Source organism: Streptopelia decaocto, assembly GCF_964273445.1.
Source record: "Streptopelia decaocto genome assembly, chromosome: 3".
Taxonomy (NCBI): Eukaryota; Metazoa; Chordata; class Aves; order Columbiformes; family Columbidae; genus Streptopelia; species Streptopelia decaocto.
Genome location: NC_138656.1, coordinates 56,626,024 through 56,640,580, shown reverse-complemented (window position 1 = coordinate 56,640,580; position 14,557 = coordinate 56,626,024). Strand labels below are relative to the sequence as shown.

The following is a 14,557-nucleotide window of genomic DNA, read 5'->3' as shown; positions in this document are numbered from 1 at the left end:
GAAAAGCCTTGAGCAACCATATCTCACGACAAATCTGACACACAGTAGTGTTAGTACCTCCAAAAAAAGTACACAAATGCATCTACCATTCTGCCAGCCACACTCTAGCAAAGCACCAGCTCACTCAGCTTAAATCACCCCACCCAGCCCTCCCCCCCAAAAGATCCAAGTGTGGTGGTAGTGGTATTAAAATGAGTTTTGAAAAAACTAAAAGGAGGAATGGGGGGCTATGCAAAGTCTCCCTGGGGCAGTCAATCCCTCTCCTCTGCTTGTCCACAAGTGCTGCATTTGGCAAGTTCCTTATGAACAAACGAATCCCTAAATGATACCCCAATATGTGTCTGCCTACTCATGTACCTAAACCTAAAATTTACTGACGGTGTCAAGTCATCCATAAAACATAGCGTTCATCACCAGCATTCACACATAAAAATCTCGACAGCTTAGGCTGTGGTAGCCCTCAGATCCCAAGCTAATTCTTGGAAAAATCTTTATTTTTAAGTGTTGGCAACTATGCCAACACATTGAGCACTTCAAGAAGACTGTTGTAAAACCCAAGACCGTTTGCTTCAGATGCTGCTCAATCATCCCCTCTTCTTTAGAGGAAGAGCTCAATTAAGTTGGGAACTTTTCTGAATGATTTTAAATGGGTTTTTTCATTGTGGTTGGATCTCAGTTAGTGTAATTGCTATTTATATCAAAACATTAAAAGGTCTGGTTATGGGGTTTATTAGAAAAGCAAAATGTGTTTTTAATACCTAAAAAAAACCCACAACAAAATACTGTGTAGGACTGTTTTCCCCTGTATTTGCATACCACATGTTAAACAACAACAAAGACTATTTTACAAAGTTAGAAGTCTCAAAAATATCCCTAAAGCAGTAGCTCCTACGTTGTGTTAACAGGAAAAATGCTTTTGTGCCATGTTGGAGGGGTATATCCAGTGACATGTGTTGATGTCAGGATTTTAAAGAAAAAAAAATACATTGTAAACCAAAATATAACGTACAACGCAAACAAATACAACCTGCACTTATTAGCAAAAATACAGTTTTAAATGTAAAAAAGTGTCACTTGAAGACAACCACTAGAAATACCCCGCATAACGTTGTTTCAAAGACGTGAAGGCAGAGGGTGACACAGGAGAAAACCACGTTCGACAGGGAGCTAAGTGACACACAGTCAAGAATTAAAACAAATAGTAAAAAAAACAAACCAAACCAAAACTGAACTAAACAAAGCATTCCTCACACCTCTCCCTTTCCACGCGTGTTTCCTTCTGCTGGTGCCGCTCACCCCCCCGCACGCCCCTGGAATCCCATCTCCTCGCATTACCTCTGTCCAGATCAGGGATGAATGGCTGTCAAACTCCCCGAGGAAAGAAAAAAAAAAAAAAAAAAGAAAAGAAAAAAAACAACATACACACAAAACCCCGCACCACCCCCCCTTCTTTCTTCCCGAGGCAGCACGTTTCCATTGAGAAGCACATGGCTAATCTCCATATGTGAAGGTCAGGGCACTCCAGCCGGGGAGGTGAAGAATGGAGCGGCTCACGTAAGGGGCCGCCCCGCACACCCTGGCCCGCTGCCCGACCAGCGAGATTGTTGAAAGGCAATAGATAGCTTCTGGCAGCGGCCCGGGGAAAAATATTTTGATCATGTGACGCTATACAAGCTAACTAGTTTGCTTCATGTGTGAAACTTTTACAGACGCTACAAATACCGCGTTTGTAATCGGCCCCAGAACCCGGCCCCGCTCTCCCCCCCACCTCCCCGGGGGAAGCCTCTGCCGCCAGCCAGCGGTTCTGCCGGCTGCAAAGCCCTCGGTCAAGCAAAACTTCGGTTTAAAACAAATTACGGAAAACAGAATGCAACCAGCTAACAGCCAGATATATATATATAGATATATATATATTCTTCTTACATTTCACGACTACGAAATACACGGCATCATGAAGTTATTCACCTTGCAAAAATCTCCCTTCCTGTTTACAGGAAGGGAGAACTTTCAAATACAAGTAAAACTGCCAAATAAAATTATTTTGCCATTCCTGGTACAAAACTAAAGCATCCTCAAACGTACCTACATGTATTTTCCCAGAAACATACATTAAAATAGCCTCTATCTATGACCACCTGTAAACATCTTAAAACAAGAACAGCTCTAAAGAACATGCTCATTTTTCTTGACTTGGGAATTTTAAGCAACTTAGAAACACTGAATTTAAAAAAGAAAAATCACAAAAGCTAAATTATTTTCCAGAAATTATGTCTGAAAGTAAGACATCAATACTTCTATTTCATATAAACAGAGACTATCCAAAATATTCACAACATAAATTGCTACACACACAAAAAAAACGCAGAACTCCGTACATTCCACCCAAATCAAAGGCTGCAAATAAAGAAGCATATTCCTTTGATGCTGTCAAAACAAACCTCCTTATCTTTATTTTTAACTTTAAAAGAATAAAATTTAAGAACTACAAATCCTGTCCTTGTGCTTTCAAAAGACATTTTCAGAGCTGATGTTTCAGTGTCTTGTTTACAAACAAGTAAGTCTGACAAGCTAACAAAATAACATGATCAATGTTGGGAACACCTAGTCTCAGATCTCATTCAAACAAACAGAGAGCAGAAGGTACAGTGCAGACTGGATACCTTCACATAAAGTAAGAATTTAAGCTGCTTATTTATTCTGCATGACATCAGAATTAAAAATGCACATCAAACTCAAGTATTTAAATAAGGCAAATATTATCCTTATTTTAACATAGGGAAACTGAGGTATTCAGTAGTGAAACCAGCTACACTTAGATCAGGAAGGCAGCAGACAACTCTCCAGAATTCCTGCACCACTCCTCCACTAATAACGTTTTCCTGAAGTCACATAATTGACCCACCATGGCTGAATTCACTGCTTGTGTAAAGAAGGCCTTTTCCACTTCAGTCTACGAATTAAGCCATGTCCACACTGGGAACTGCACACATGACTACAATTATGTTTTAAAACAGCATGTCTCCTTTTGGGATTTTCAGAACCAACTTTCTTTCTTTAACTCAAACAAACAATAAACAAACAAACTTCACATCTTCCTGTGAAAGCCAGCAGCACCAGGGGCTGTGCTACACAGCAAGGCAGCCGAGTCTGTCCTGCACAACACAGATCACTTGGTGCTTTTAAAACATGATCAAAACATCTCACGCAACTGTCTACTTTGTGAAAAACTCGGCAAATTACTTCTATCATAACAGCCATACCTGTAAACCCCTCAGGAGGGGCTACTTAATAGAGACTGTTGTTACTTTGCCAGTGCAGATACACTACCACCCCAATGGTAAGCTAAATACAAAAGGGTTTGCCGCAACTCTTATTAGTCAAGGATGCAATTAATTCCCTGAGCCTAACTATGTAGCTACAACAGCAGAACTTCACAGTGGACCTGGCCACATGGTCTTTGAAGGGAAAATAAATTTTTGATTCAGTAACTTGGAGGAATCAAAACCATTTTGTAACTAACACAGCTAGAAAAAGGACTAACATCCAACACAAACCCCTGCTACTGAAGATTTTTTTTTTTTGAGAAAGTAGATAACTAAAATAAATTCCAAACAAAGCTGTCAAAGCAAAAAAGATCCTGAGTGTAACAGTTCAGAAGCTTGCAAGATTCTATTAGTAACACAACTAACACTACCCCATTAAACAAGGTGGGTGGTTATACATTAAAGAGTTTTCTCCTTTTTTCAGCAAAAATGCTAAAGCAAATAAGTGACCAAAAAAAAAAAAAAAATCCCACATATATCTAATTTATTTAAAAAAACAAAAAAGGCAGAAAAAAGATTAGTAGAAAATGCCTTACCCACCCCCCCCAATAGTCAGAAAGAGACTGAGGGGGATTGCAGGGGGAGTTCAGTGACACAGCCCTACAGATGGAAATGTCAGAGGGCCTATCACTCAGATAGGAGTCTTCAGAAACCATTATCAGATCACAAACCTAAATTGAGTATATTTTCAAATCTGAGAATGCTATTACAAAGCAGGGGGAAGACATAGCACAGCAGTGAATTCTTAAATGCAGAACACCATTTGGCAATTAGGGAATTTCAGGTGCAAAAGATCAACTAACTAATACTTAGTGAAATTGGAGAAAGGAAACAAATCACATACTTCTTATGCTTACTCCTTCTGACATAGTTACTAACACCACCATGAGTCACATGCAAGAAGTAATATGCAAGTAGATAAAACACTGACAGCTCAGTACTGAAAGCAATTCCTTTCACACACTGCAGAACCATCAAATTCTGTTATATTTCCACAAACTGGCCACTATCCATTCAGAAATTCAGCAGCCTCATTACTTAGCTTGCTAGTTTATAATGAAATTAACACTTCCACTATACATAGAATATAAATGCGCAACATACCAACACCCTTTCAAATCTACTGACTGAAAACTATTACACAGATCTCACATTGGTTTTAATAAACATAAATGAAATATTTTTATAATAGCATCAGGATAATGTTCTTGGGTTACACAATTTTCTAAATAGTTGCAGGGGCCTTCAGATGAATTAAGCTACCTATTCAGGGAATACAAAGTTTGCTGAAGGTACTTTATATATGCAGTAAGAACAATTCCCATATGAAAAGTCATCTTTAAACAAGACACAACAACTGTAATGTCTGCATCAAATTTGCTCACTTTAAAAATGAAGACAATTTATCTGCCAGACTAAACAACAGGACTTGGTCCTAAGGAAGCCTGTGCATGAACCCCGGCAGCCCCCAGCACATACTTGTGCTCTGTGCATCATATTCATCAGAAGGCAAGTCCTGCAACACCAGCTAACCTCCTGGGCACTTGTTCAACTCAATTTTCCATTGAGTTTAATTTCTGTGAGAAATCCAGTGACTTGATATGGATGACACAGAGTACATAATGATAAAACAGTGCAAGGAGTACTTGAATTTTAGATGACAGTGCTTTTAGTTTAAGGTGACTATATTGACACAGCAGACAAACCCCTCGTTTCGCTCAGTCATTTGTCTTCTCAGTCGTCTCAACAGAAAAAAAACCCCTAAATTCTGCCACAACAGAATGTGTTCACAGCAAGACTAGATTTATTCAAAAGCCGAAGTTTACAGCACCAAGATTCTATTTCTGTCTAAGAGACCCCTGTTTTCCGTTGTGCCTGCCTGAAGGAAGGTGTATGTAATATGCCTCAGTTTCCCCATCTTTTACTACAGGAAGAATCGTCTGTCTCTTACTCCAGTGCAAGGCACACTACAAAGACAGTGTAAAGATCAAACATGCTTGGAACATTGTTACTGAGAAAATTTAGTTAAACATAGTCTTGCTCTTGCACAAATTAGCCATCTACTGTCCCCAAAGCGCACTGTTCACAAATTACATCAACATCTTGGGATGCATTTATCACTGAGGATTCCTTGACTGGATGACTCTGGCCCTTGTGGAACTGACGTGCTCTTGGTGGACCGCTGGATGCCATACTCTCAGAAGTACAACAACAGAAATCCTCTGGCCCACCTGCAACAGAAACATTGCAGCACTGTGCCCACACATAAGCATTTTTTGTGTATAACTCAGCATGAACAAGAAGGATTGGATAACAGAAAAACTGAAAAGGTAAGCTTATGGTCTGACAGACAAAACATAGATCTGATGTATAGAAAGCTTTCAAGTTTACTAAAAAATAATATTTAAATTTATTGACAGGTAAGCCTTCTTTAAAATAAATTTTACTCTAATACAATTGGCTCCACATGATTTTGATGTATTACATCTATTTGCTTCTCTCGGCACCAAGCAATACAAAACCAACACTGCTTAGTACCACTTTTCTATTACTAGTTTTCAAAACAAATTTGAAAACCACTAAGGTATACTTTTAATTTAAGTTTAATTAAAGTCCTCATTCAGTCCTACCAAAACATGTATTTAGCACTATGTAAATAGCCCCAAAATTGAAAGAAAAAAGGGTTTTTTTCCTAAGTACCTTAATAATCACAATTCTAAAATATATTCTAGCAAGTTAGCCTAACACAAACACATGCTACTGAAATTCTGCAGCCTTGAGCATGCATGCACAGCGAGTGCGGCAATACTACTTTACATATCCACAGAGAATCTTCAAAGCCTCTCGATAAATGGCACATTTTGAAAAAGTACTGAAATGTAACTAGTTAGGACACAGGTACATTCTTAAGAAAATAAGGATAAATAAACTGCTGCCATTCACACATTAACAATGAGAATTTCAAAATACCTATGACAAAATATTTGAGGTGCAAAAGTAAGAAAGACCAATCACCAGCTATCGAAACTTGTTTTCATCACACAAATTTCATCTAGTTTTAACTAAGATACTATTTCAGAATGAAATAGCATCACCTAACAAACCATGCTGAATAATTTAAAAAAAATTATGATACATATATAACTAGAAAATTTACCAATTTGCCTTAGTTTTTTATCCCTAGAGATTTGAATCAGGATACCAAAAAGATAGTAATCGACTGCTTAGTTGTAGAATCCTTAAACGATGGAGGCAGTAATACAGCAGACAGGTTTGCATCTCTCTTTATTGTATCTCATACACAGGGTCCTGCTGTTCAACATGTAGTCATAAGCACTACTACAGAAACCAATAACTGAACATCAAACCACAAAGTGTCCAATATACAGTCGTTACATATATATATATAGATGCTACTAACTGAGAATATTGCTATTTGCTACTTCTAAATAGAAGCTATGTGAATACTAAACTGTTTATTCGAAAATGCACAGGGAAAAATATATTTTATTCTCCCATTGAGACATCAAGAATCTATTCACCACACTAACAGCTGTTTAACGGCCTTCAGGCACAGGACATGATTCTGCAGCCCTGGCTTAGCCAGAACTCCCAATACAGGCAATCTATTCGGCATAAAAAGAGCTGCAGAATCAGGAATATTCCGAGTTTCTCTGCTACAAAACAAAAGATTCATACACACACAAACTCAGAGCAGCTCAACATATTTTTTCTAGCACTTGATATATACCTTATGCTATATAGGTATTCCTGAAAAGACCCGGGTTCTCTCTTTGTGTGTAAGCCTATGTAAATCTTACACACGTGCACAAAGGAGAAAGATGTATACAAAGCACACACACACAGAGAGCAACTAATGTGTTAAGATACTGCAGTGCAAATCAGAAGTGAAGAATAAAAGGAGCCTCAGGACTCTAAATATCCATACACTGCCAAAGAATTGATCAATAATCAAAATAACTGAATGACAAGGTACTGTACTAGCCTTACAGAACTCCTCCACGATCAAATCAATGTATCTGCATGAGCGATATCCATCTGCTTTGAAAACATGTGTTTCTTCAGAAACAAGAGGCCTCTTTTTCGAGCTTACATCTCACGACTGGGTAAGGTGATTAAATAAAATGGCAGCAAAATTTTCTTAAATAACTTAACAGGCTGGACAAACACACAAGTCAGTTCAGAGTGAGATGTCACAGTTCTGCGTATCACAAAAAATTACCCGTGCTGAGGCAAGTATTTCCTGAACAAGCATCTCGGATGTTGTAGCCTGCTGACGGTCCTTTTTCTCTGTTAATAGCACAGTAGTTTCTTATAGGCATAGGGGCCAATCATCATCTGCTTTGCAAAGACACATGACAAGTGAGTATATTCTAAAATGTGTATACACATACACAGAGTATACACACAGATGATTATTTTAAAAAATAAAGATAAGCCTTCTGTTCAAATGCTGGACTAATATTAATGTTTTTCCTCTTTCAAAAAGCAATCAATTTCTCTAGTTAACATATATAGACATGTGGGAATTAAAAATAAAAAAAATCATACAAAAATAATTGTGTTTCGTATTTCTTTTCTATTTGACGCAATGTATTTTATACATTAAAAATATTAATTTAAAATCTAAGAATGTCTTATCTCAATAACTTTCTGGTTAGATGGAAAAATCATAATACTAAGAACACTCATAACTTGCCTTTATGACAATTACTTTGAGGAAAAAATAATAATTTTTTAAAAGATCAGAAAAATTGTGCCCTTCCCAGACTGCTCTTTTGAAGCTGCATCTTAATTCTTATGCTACAAAAAAATGAAACTAAGAAATCTGTAAGAGAGGATGTAAATCCATAAACATAAGGAAGTATTTCTAAGGGCCATACCGAGGACATAATGAATTTACTCTCACCCCTCCAATAAAAATAAAATACTTTAAACTATTTCTGCAGAAACAGCACTCTGAACTAATATGTACTATGTCTACCTGACAATGGTTTTCCCAGCTTTTGAAGCCATAAATTCTGAACTGTATTCGAATGCAAGCAGCGAATGCAAATATTTTTAAATTAACTATGAAAAGTTATGCATATGAAGCCTCATTACCTTATGGCTTCCAGTGACCCTTTCACCAGAGCAAATTAAAAAAAGCTAAAAATTAACACTCACAAAAAAAAAAGAAAAAAAAAAAAGAAAAAAAAAAATCTTGTTTCCCTAGAAGAAAATAGAGGAAACAGAATAAAAACTAAAAATCTGACAAGAGTGGCCTGTTGGAAGTAGAAAAACACACACAGCCAGTCCATCCAGGGTTTCTATTATTATTTTTTCAGGATTAATGCACTGTTCACAAAATTAAGCGATGTTTTCTCCATGTTCTGTTCATTAGTTTATGGAGAGATCCAGCCATTTGAGGACCCCAAAAGCATACACCTTCATTTGTTCCTGTCACTCCTCACTGTTAAAAGCTATTAAAAGATTTAACAGTTCTTAATAGAAAGATGTTGTTGAAGGGAAAAGAAACCCATAAAATTCTAATGTACTACTCCATATAACACAATTCACTTTCCTACTGAGAATTCAAGCCTAATCTCACACTCGTGTAGAAAAATGAGATCAACAACTCCCGATGCTCCTTGAAGTATTCAAACGCAAAAGCACATTTCCCCCCCCAATATCGGGATTCGTTGCAGAGATGAAACAAATGCAACCTCTGGCAGAAGAGCTCCTTTTTCCCTTCTTTGTACAGTACACGGCGTTTTCTCACCTACAGCAGCTACACGCAAACAAGATTTTTTTTTAAGAGGCATGCACAGGTTAGGCACCACGCTAGCAGAAATGTAACAAAATCAGTATTTGGATTTATTTTTTTTTTTACAAAAATCTAGTCCCCCGCATAGTATCAATAAGCTGCAACATCAAAAAATGGTTTTTTAGAGGCACAAAAGCACAACTTGAAATCCCGAATCCTCGTCCAGGCGCTGTTATTACAAGATACTCCCCTACCGCCTCCAATTAGCAAAGAATTAAAGAAAGAAAACAACAACAAAAAGAAACAAACTAATAAATAAACAGATAGATCGATGCCCAGAGAAGCCACGCCGTCTAACCAGACTGGATGGGGTGGGAAACGGGGGAGGGGAGAGGGGAAGGTGCCCCTGGCTTTTCCGCGCGCCGGTGGCCCCCGCGGCGGGTGCCGTTGCCCGGGCCCGCGCCGCCCGTCCCCGCCGCGCGTCCGCCCGCGTTATTTGTGCCGGGGCTTCTGTGACTGCGCCGCTCAGCGCCTCTATTTACATCAGCGGCGCGAGGTGCCCAATGGCGAGCGGGGAGCCAATCAGATGGCAGATTAGATGTCAACTCGGAGGCAGCTGTCTGGAGACGGTTGCAGCCAGTTTACCTCCACAATTCAAATTCCGAACCTGGCGGCGGGGACCCGGCCGCTCCTCGGGCACCGGTCGCCCGGCGGGGCCCGCCGGCTCCCCGCACCGCCGCGCCCACCCCGGAAAGGCGCTGCGCCGCGGCCCGCCGCCCCGCCATCATCGCGCCTATCTGCCCATCGATCGGCGGAGTTACCGGGCTGGCGCAAGGGGTGCGGGCGGGGGTGGCGGCCCGCCCGGTGCCCGCGTCCCTTTACTGACGCCAAGGACTTTTCATTTTTTTTTTTTTTTTAGCACTTTTTTTTTTTTCTCCCAGTTTGATTTCCGCGTGTGTTTGGAGATAGAAACGTAGTTATGCGCGCGCGCACCCACTCGCGCTTCTGCTGGTGGGCATGTCCCCTTCAGGTCACCGGACCGAGGCGTCCCACGCGCCCCGGCCCGCGCCGCGCGGACAGGGGCGCGGGCACACGCGCTCACACACACGCACACGAATACACACACGCGCACTCTCCCCCCAGCGAAAGGAGCCCGGCTGCTCCCAGTGGATCTCACTGCGGTAACTCCACCAGTGACAAACTAATTTGCTAAGAGCGTGCAACGGCGCAACTCGTTCTGTTAAAAAAAAAAAAAAATTAACAGGTTAAAAAGAGGAAAAGAAAAAAAAAAAGGCACCGTGGAAGATAATGGACGTTTATCCCCCGGGAAGCCCCGGATCCGACACTCCGGTTACAAAATCCACCACCCCCCCCCTCCGCCCCCGTCCCAAGCTGCCTGTCCTCTGGGCCCTGCCTCTCTCCTCCACTGTTTCAAAGTGGAGGGAAAAAATATTAATTGGGTCTGAGAACAACCTAATTTCGGCAGCGAAACCCGCACTTCGGTGCCTCCAGCCCCAGCGGGGCCGCGCATTGTGCGCTGCTCACCCCTGCTACGGAGGCAGCGAGGAGAACTGGCCCGGAGGAGGGAGGAGAGAGGGGAAAAAAAAGAGGGGGAGGAAGGATAGGAAAAAGAAAGTTAATGATAAAGAAACTAAGACCTCAACACGAGTGGCAGGGAGCCGTCATTAACCGAGAGCGGGGGCTTACCTGGGTCCTGCTGATGGCCTGCCCGGTGTTCCCAGGGCTCATCGCCGGGTGATTTCTTTGTTGTGCCGCTGCCCAGGCCGGGTTTGCCGCTCCGTACTGGGCGCCCATGTCCTTGCCCATGCCCATGCCCGCCGCTGCCTGCTGGCTTCCCGGGGCGGCCGCCGCTGCCTGGGGCTGGGGCTGCGGCGGGGCGCTGGGGCTGCTGTAGTCGGGGTAGCTGCTGCCGTAGCTCCGCATCATGGGGCTGGGGGACGTGAGCAGCTGGTTCAAGGTAGGGGTGGCCCCGGACGGGTGCTGGTTCTGCCCGGAGAACCGCGCGAAACCGCCGGCCCCCGCGCCGGCAGCAGCCTTGCCGAGGCCGGCCCCGCCGCCGGGGCCCATCATCATGCCGCCGCCCGGCTGCCGCGGGGAGCTCAGCACCCCGTAGCCCGCCGCGGAGCCCCCGTAGCCGCCGCCGCCGCCTGCCCCGGCGGCCGCCGCCGCCACGGCTCCCGCGCCGCCGCCGCCGCCGGGGCCGCGGCCGTAGCCCGGGTAGTGGTTGTACTGGCTGTTGGGGTAACCTTCGTGGGAGTTTTGCAGGGGGTCCATGCTGTTGGGGGCCGCCGTGGGGTGCATTATCCCCATCCCGGGGCTTTGTTGTCCGCCATGTTGATCAAAGCAAGGCCCGGCGCGGCTCGCCGTAGCGCTGCTGGCAGGGGCAGCGTTGCCATAATAGCTATTGAACTCCGAGACACCCACCGCGGAGGGGCCGCCGCCGCCTCCCCCGCTCCCGCCGCCGCCGCCGAGGCCGCCGCCGCCGCTCCCAGCGCTCGGGGGCGGCTGCTGGGGCTGCTGCTGTCCGCCCAGGGGTCCCAAGCCGGGGTGATCGTAGCGGCCGCCGATGGGCTCGCCCATCTTGCCGGGCATCTCCTCCTCGTCGGTGCCTTTATTCAGCATTTGCTGCGGCTGCTGGGGGGGCTCGGCCTGAGCGCCCAAAACACTGTCTTTTCCTCCATGTTGCTGCTGCTCCATGTCTGCACTGGGCTGAGCAGCGCCGCCACCGCCGTTGTTGTTGCTGCCGCTGCCGCCGCCGAGGCTGCTGTTGTTATTCTGCACGGGATGGTGCTGAGGCGGCGGCTGCTGCGGCGGCGGCGGCGGGAATTGATTTAGCTGCTGCTGTAGTGCATGGTGGTGGTGGTGCGGGTGGTGGGCATGGTGGTGGTGGGCATGGTGATGCGGGTGGTGGGCATGGTGGTGGTGGGGCGGCGCGGCGGGGTGATCGCCTCCGACGCTCTTCAGCTTGTGGTTGGGGAGCAGCCCCGTCTCCATGGCCGAGCCCGGGTTGGAGGAGGAGGAGGAGGAGGAGGAAGAAGACGAAGAAGATGAAGATAACGCCGAGGAGCTTCCACCTTCCTTCAGAGCCGGCTCCGAGGAGGAGCCGCCGCTGGCGTTGTTGTTGTTACCGGCGGCAGCGGCGGGAGCCGCGTTATTGGCCATGTTCAGCGGCTCGCTGTGGTGGTGGAGGACATGGTGATCTACATTATTCACGCCGCTGCTGCTGCTGCTGCCGCCGGCCGGACTCCCCTCTCCGACCCCCAGCGCGGGGACCGGCCCGGGCGCCCCCGCGGCGGCCGCGGCCCCGGCCCCTCCCGGGCCCCGGTCCGGGCCCAGGCCGCCCGGCAGGTTGGGGGCTTTGCCCTTGCTGTTGTTCGCACCCGCCGGAGCCGCTGCGACTTGCGCGGCCATGATCATCGCAACATTGCGAGTCCGGAGAAATTAGTACTGATAATAGTAACTACTAAAAAAAAAAAATTGAAAATTAAAAAAAGTCGACCCCCACCCTCAAAAAAGGAGGGCGAGCACGGGGGGGGAGGGAGAGGGGCAGAAAGCGAAGCGGCCGGGGAAGGGACTTGACTGAGCCAAGAGTATCCCCTGCGGACCGCTCCGCACGCACCAAATTACAGAAATTTCCCTCCCCGAGTCCGTGATTGCGATTAGAAATGGTAAGAACGCCTTACGGTCTGTGCCTGTTCCTGCTGTGTGATTTCATGTTGAAAGTTTTTTGTTCAGGTTTAAATGAAACTTTTTTTTTTTTTTTTTTTCCTCCTTTCCTCTCTAACCCGGATATGGGTAAACACACGTCTGCCGGAGCCGCGCTGGCCCAGCATGGCATGAGCGAGCGAGCGAGCCAGCGCCGGCAGCCATCGCCCCCTCCGCCCCGATCGCTCCCGCGCACTCGCAAAACGCGGACTGGACTCCGCACGGCTCCGGCTCCTGCTCCCCGCCGCCGGCAGCGGCGCGGCGGGATGGGGGGGGCGTGGACCCCCTCCGCTGCCCCTGCTCGCAATCGGGTCCCACTCGTGTGCGCGCCGAGTGTCGCGGCCGGCGCGGGGTTCCCTCCGGGCTCCGCGGAGGCGGCAGCCAAACGCGGAACTTGCGCGGGGGTTGCCCCGAGGCGCAGGGTCGGGCCGGGCGCCACGGGCAGCCAAATGCCGCGGGGGGCAGTGGGGTGTGGGTCGCGGCTGGTCCCGCAGCTGCTGCGGGGCCGGGGGTGGCGGCGGCGATGTCCCGAGCGGGCCGCAGCGCGGGGGGAGGGGAGGGGGCAGCCGCAAACGGGGAGTCCCGTGGCCAGATGTGCTGGAGCAGATGGATCGGTGGAACTTTCGGGGGCCACATGTTGCCCCCCAGCCCCCTGTGTCATGCTCAAAAGACTCCTCGTTGTATTCCGAGGGCAGGAGAACGTTTTCTATGGCACTGAAAAATAAGCTTTTTTTTCCCCCCACTCTCCATCCCCCCAAAGATTTATATTGTGTGTGCAGACGGTTATAAAATTTAACCTGGAATTCTGCAGCGGTAGCATCTTTGCAGTTGTCCACATTGTCCAGCTGTCTCCGAATCCTAACGATCATTTGCACTGATGATGCTTTTATATATAGGGCTGTTTTCAATATGTTCTAGGTACTTATTTGCAGATCAACAGGAGCTGATCAAGGAGAGCAAGACATTTTTGGCCTCATAATTGTTTCGCCAAACAATATAATTTACAGTACACACAAGACGCTTGTGAAAACGTAGTAACACAAAACCCAAAATATGTAATCTGAGTAACTCTTACTCCAAGTGGGAAGCTGTTGCTGATGACCTACATTTTTGAGCGATCTTTCAGAACGGTTTGAACAGGTTTTTTTATAACTATCTTAATACAAACTATGTCCTAGTATAAGAAAAGGTAACAGTCACACACTATATTCAACAAATAAAAGCATTCAGGAGATAAAATACTTAGCTATGAATATAGAAAACTGGGATATTAGCAAGCGTTTTCAATATAGTAAGGGTCTAAACCATGCTGTTTTAAATGAATATATTTATGCACTCTGTTAAAGGTAAGCACGTCTTCAAATTTCAAAATGGATAAATATGAGATTCAATAATAACGGTAGAGAAAAACGCAGCATATCAAGACAGATGCTGTCATGGGTAGGTAGGCTTTTTTGAATCCACTGTGAAAACATTAAAGAGCAGAAGCTTCATGCTATAATGTTGAATTACATGCAAAGATTATTGATAAATGAACAGTGTGATTCCAGTGTCTATTAATTTGAGTTCTGTCTGAAAAGACAGAAATACTCTGATTTCCATTATGGAGTTAGTTTTGAAAAGTATCAGTGCTCATCAAGTACATCTTGCTAATACTTCTGTTACAATTGTATTTTCTTCTTGTTATTTTTTTTTCCCCCTACTCTTTGCAAATGCAAAGATGTTATATGGCCAGGAAAAA

At 45.3% G+C, this 14,557-nt stretch overlaps 1 protein-coding gene across 7 annotated transcripts in view; it reads right to left on the bottom strand.

Annotated features, from left to right (window-relative positions):
- Positions 1-13,164, bottom strand: part of ARID1B (AT-rich interaction domain 1B) — a 330,843-nt gene extending 317,679 nt beyond the window's left edge. For all 7 annotated transcript variants that reach the window (XM_082048491.1, XM_082048493.1, XM_082048495.1 and 4 more), the window contains exon 1: positions 10,798-13,164. In XM_082048491.1, the coding sequence (XP_081904617.1) occupies positions 10,798-12,528 (1,731 nt within the window). In that variant the 5' untranslated portion in view covers positions 12,529-13,164. The remainder of the gene's footprint in view (positions 1-10,797) is intronic.
- Positions 13,165-14,557: the final 1,393 nt, after the last annotated feature.